Source organism: Octopus bimaculoides, chromosome 1 (assembly GCF_001194135.2).
Source record: "Octopus bimaculoides isolate UCB-OBI-ISO-001 chromosome 1, ASM119413v2, whole genome shotgun sequence".
Lineage (NCBI taxonomy): Eukaryota > Metazoa > Mollusca > Cephalopoda > Octopoda > Octopodidae > Octopus > Octopus bimaculoides.
The window spans coordinates 99,358,349-99,361,057 of record NC_068981.1 but is presented as its reverse complement, the minus strand read 5'-3'; the positions used below and the strand labels follow the sequence as shown (position 1 = coordinate 99,361,057).

Below are 2,709 nucleotides of genomic sequence, written 5' to 3'. Positions count from 1 at the left end.
TGTGGTAAGTAGCTTGCTTACCAACCACATGGTTCCGGGTTCAGTCCCACTGCGTGGCATCTTGGGCAAGTGTCTTCTACTATAGCCTCGGGCCGACCAAAGCCTTGTGAGTGGATTTGGTACACAGAAACTGAAAGAAGCCTGTCGTATATATGTATATATATGTGTGTGTGTCTGTGTTTGTCCCCCTAGCATTGCTTGACAACCGATGCTGGTGTGTTTATGTCCCTGTAACTTAGTGGTTCGGCAAAAGAGACTGATAGAATAAGTACTGGGCTCACAGAGAATAAGTCCCAGGGTTGATTTGCTTGACTAAAGGCGGTGCTCCAGCATGGCCACAATCAAATGACTGAAACAAGTAAAAGAGTAAAAGAGAGAGTATATTAATACATACATACATCCTCCAATTTTTTTTGTGTTGTAGGTTCTACGTTTACGAGAACTGTTCCATGGTCGATTTACCAATGAAGAGGTAGAGAAACTGTTGCAGTTAAATGACTTTGAACAAGGACCTACAGTGTTCTACATTCTATCCTGTAAGTATACCTTATTTATTTATTTAGTTCAATCGATATGTGAAAGTACTTATGGCTCTTGGAAGCATCTCTAGACTGATGAGAAGTGTTGATGCTGTTTAAGCCCAGTTCAGCCAAGACTGAACTGATCTATAATTAAAAACATCCCAGCTGTCATTATCCTATCCCTCCTTCAACCCTAGTATATCTAGGACCATATTATCTAATATGATCCCTTTTATATTTTTCTTAAGGTGGTAAGGCATGATACGAGTGAAGAAATAGACAAGTAATTCCATATTTAAATTAATTCATAATGAATTAGATGACAGAGTAAGAGAGAATGTAAAAATATTACATGTGCACATCAATATGACAGTGAATGAACAAGCACTCACATGTACATCATTGAGACATTGTTGTGATTAAACTTTTAAGGCAATTGTTATGAATGTTTAGAATTTATTTTACACAACTAATATTAATTAAGTCTTTACTTTTATAATTTAAATAAATATTCAAGTAGGATGTTGTTGAGTAAGAGCTCATCAAGAGAGTTATTATCATACTCTAACAACTCAGCATTTCAGTTTCTGATCCTACCCTTTCTAGTAACTTACTGAATTTGTTCATATATAATGTTAAAGGTGGCTAAAAGACATATTGGATAATGTAGTTTAAGGTACATTATATCTGCCTTTAAAAAGTATGATGATCATGGCTGGAATGTCTATGATTATAGGTCTGCTTGACCTGGCTCAACTTAATGTTAAACAACATCATCATCATCATCATCGTTTAACGTCCGCTTTCCATGCTAGCATGGGTTGGATGATTTGACTGAGGACTGGTGAAACCGGATGGCAACACCAGGCTCCAATCTGATTTGGCAGAGTTTCTACAGCTGGATGCCCTTCCTCACGCCAACCACTCAGAGAGTGTAGTGGGTGCTTTTACGTGTCACCCGCACGAAGGCCAGTCAGGCGGTACTGGCAATGGCCACGCTCAAAATGGTGTATTTTATGTGCCACCCACACAAGAGCCAGTCCAGGGGCACTGGCAACGATCTCGCTCGAAAATCCTACGAAGGCCAGTCAGGTGGTACTGGCAACAGCCACGCTCAAAATGGTGTATTTTATGTGCCACCCGCAGCAATTGAAAATAACAACTAGGTATATATCTAGCATCAAAATATAGATAGTGCTATCAGTCTTCTGTGAACACCAGTTGAAGCATTCCAGCTGGCTGTAAAAGTTTTATTTACTCATAACTTTTCAATCATGACCTAATTTCCATCAAGTGCTACATCTTTCCCTCTCTCAAAGATGCCATTCAAAAGCCATCTCTTACAATATTAAATGTTACCACCACTGTCGCAACCACTACCACCACCCACACATAATATTTTAATTGATTGTTTAGGGCTTTTGACTAAATATTTGCCTTACTTTCTGACAGAAGTTCCTTAATTTATTTCTTTATCTTTTAGTCTGTAATTCAAAACTTTCATTTGACAGCTGTGTTCAAAATTAGATAACTGATGTTAACATGTAATCACGACTTTTCCCTTATCAGAAAAACCATTTTTTTCTCTTGAACATAACTGACATTTCTTGACAACTTCTAAACAGTCTATATTACTGTTAATCTGTTTCTGTGATATTACTATCAGAAAATAATGTAAATGTAATAAACCTAACAAAAGTCTCTTATTTTTCCTCCATCTGATCATAAAACTTATATCAGCTTATTTCGTTACATAGCGCTTTGTTAATGTGTACTGTCTCTAGTTAGACTGTTTCATGGACTGTGTGTAAGTTGTGAATTTTAGTGTGAGGTTTATATTTTTATTCACATTCCCTTTTTTCATATCCATTGCACCAGTTATTTATTATTCATACTTCTTTTTGCTTTTATACTCCATATCTTACTTATCTCCCTTTTATGGTCTTTGTACATCAATAGCTATGTAACTTATTCTGTGCCAAACACTTTTGTTTATATAGAATGAGATGTTTATCTGTGAGAACAGATTTTCTGTTCCAACTGTGATTATGATGTCAAGGTAGTTCACTTCAGTCTCCTTACTAATCTGAGCAAGTTTCTTCCAGAGTATCATATCCATGTTACTGTTCCATACTTACTTAATTGCTGCCTCCTCATCTATCTATCTATCTATCTATCTATCTATATA

General features: G+C 36.5%; 1 protein-coding gene across 1 annotated transcript in view; it reads left to right on the top strand.

The window, feature by feature from the left end:
• LOC106879279 (shiftless antiviral inhibitor of ribosomal frameshifting protein homolog) overlaps positions 1-2,709 on the top strand; it is a 96,342-nt gene that overhangs the window by 73,244 nt on the left and 20,389 nt on the right. The window contains exon 2 of the mRNA XM_052968608.1: positions 425-536. Within this exon, the coding sequence (XP_052824568.1) occupies positions 425-536 (112 nt within the window). The remainder of the gene's footprint in view (positions 1-424; positions 537-2,709) is intronic.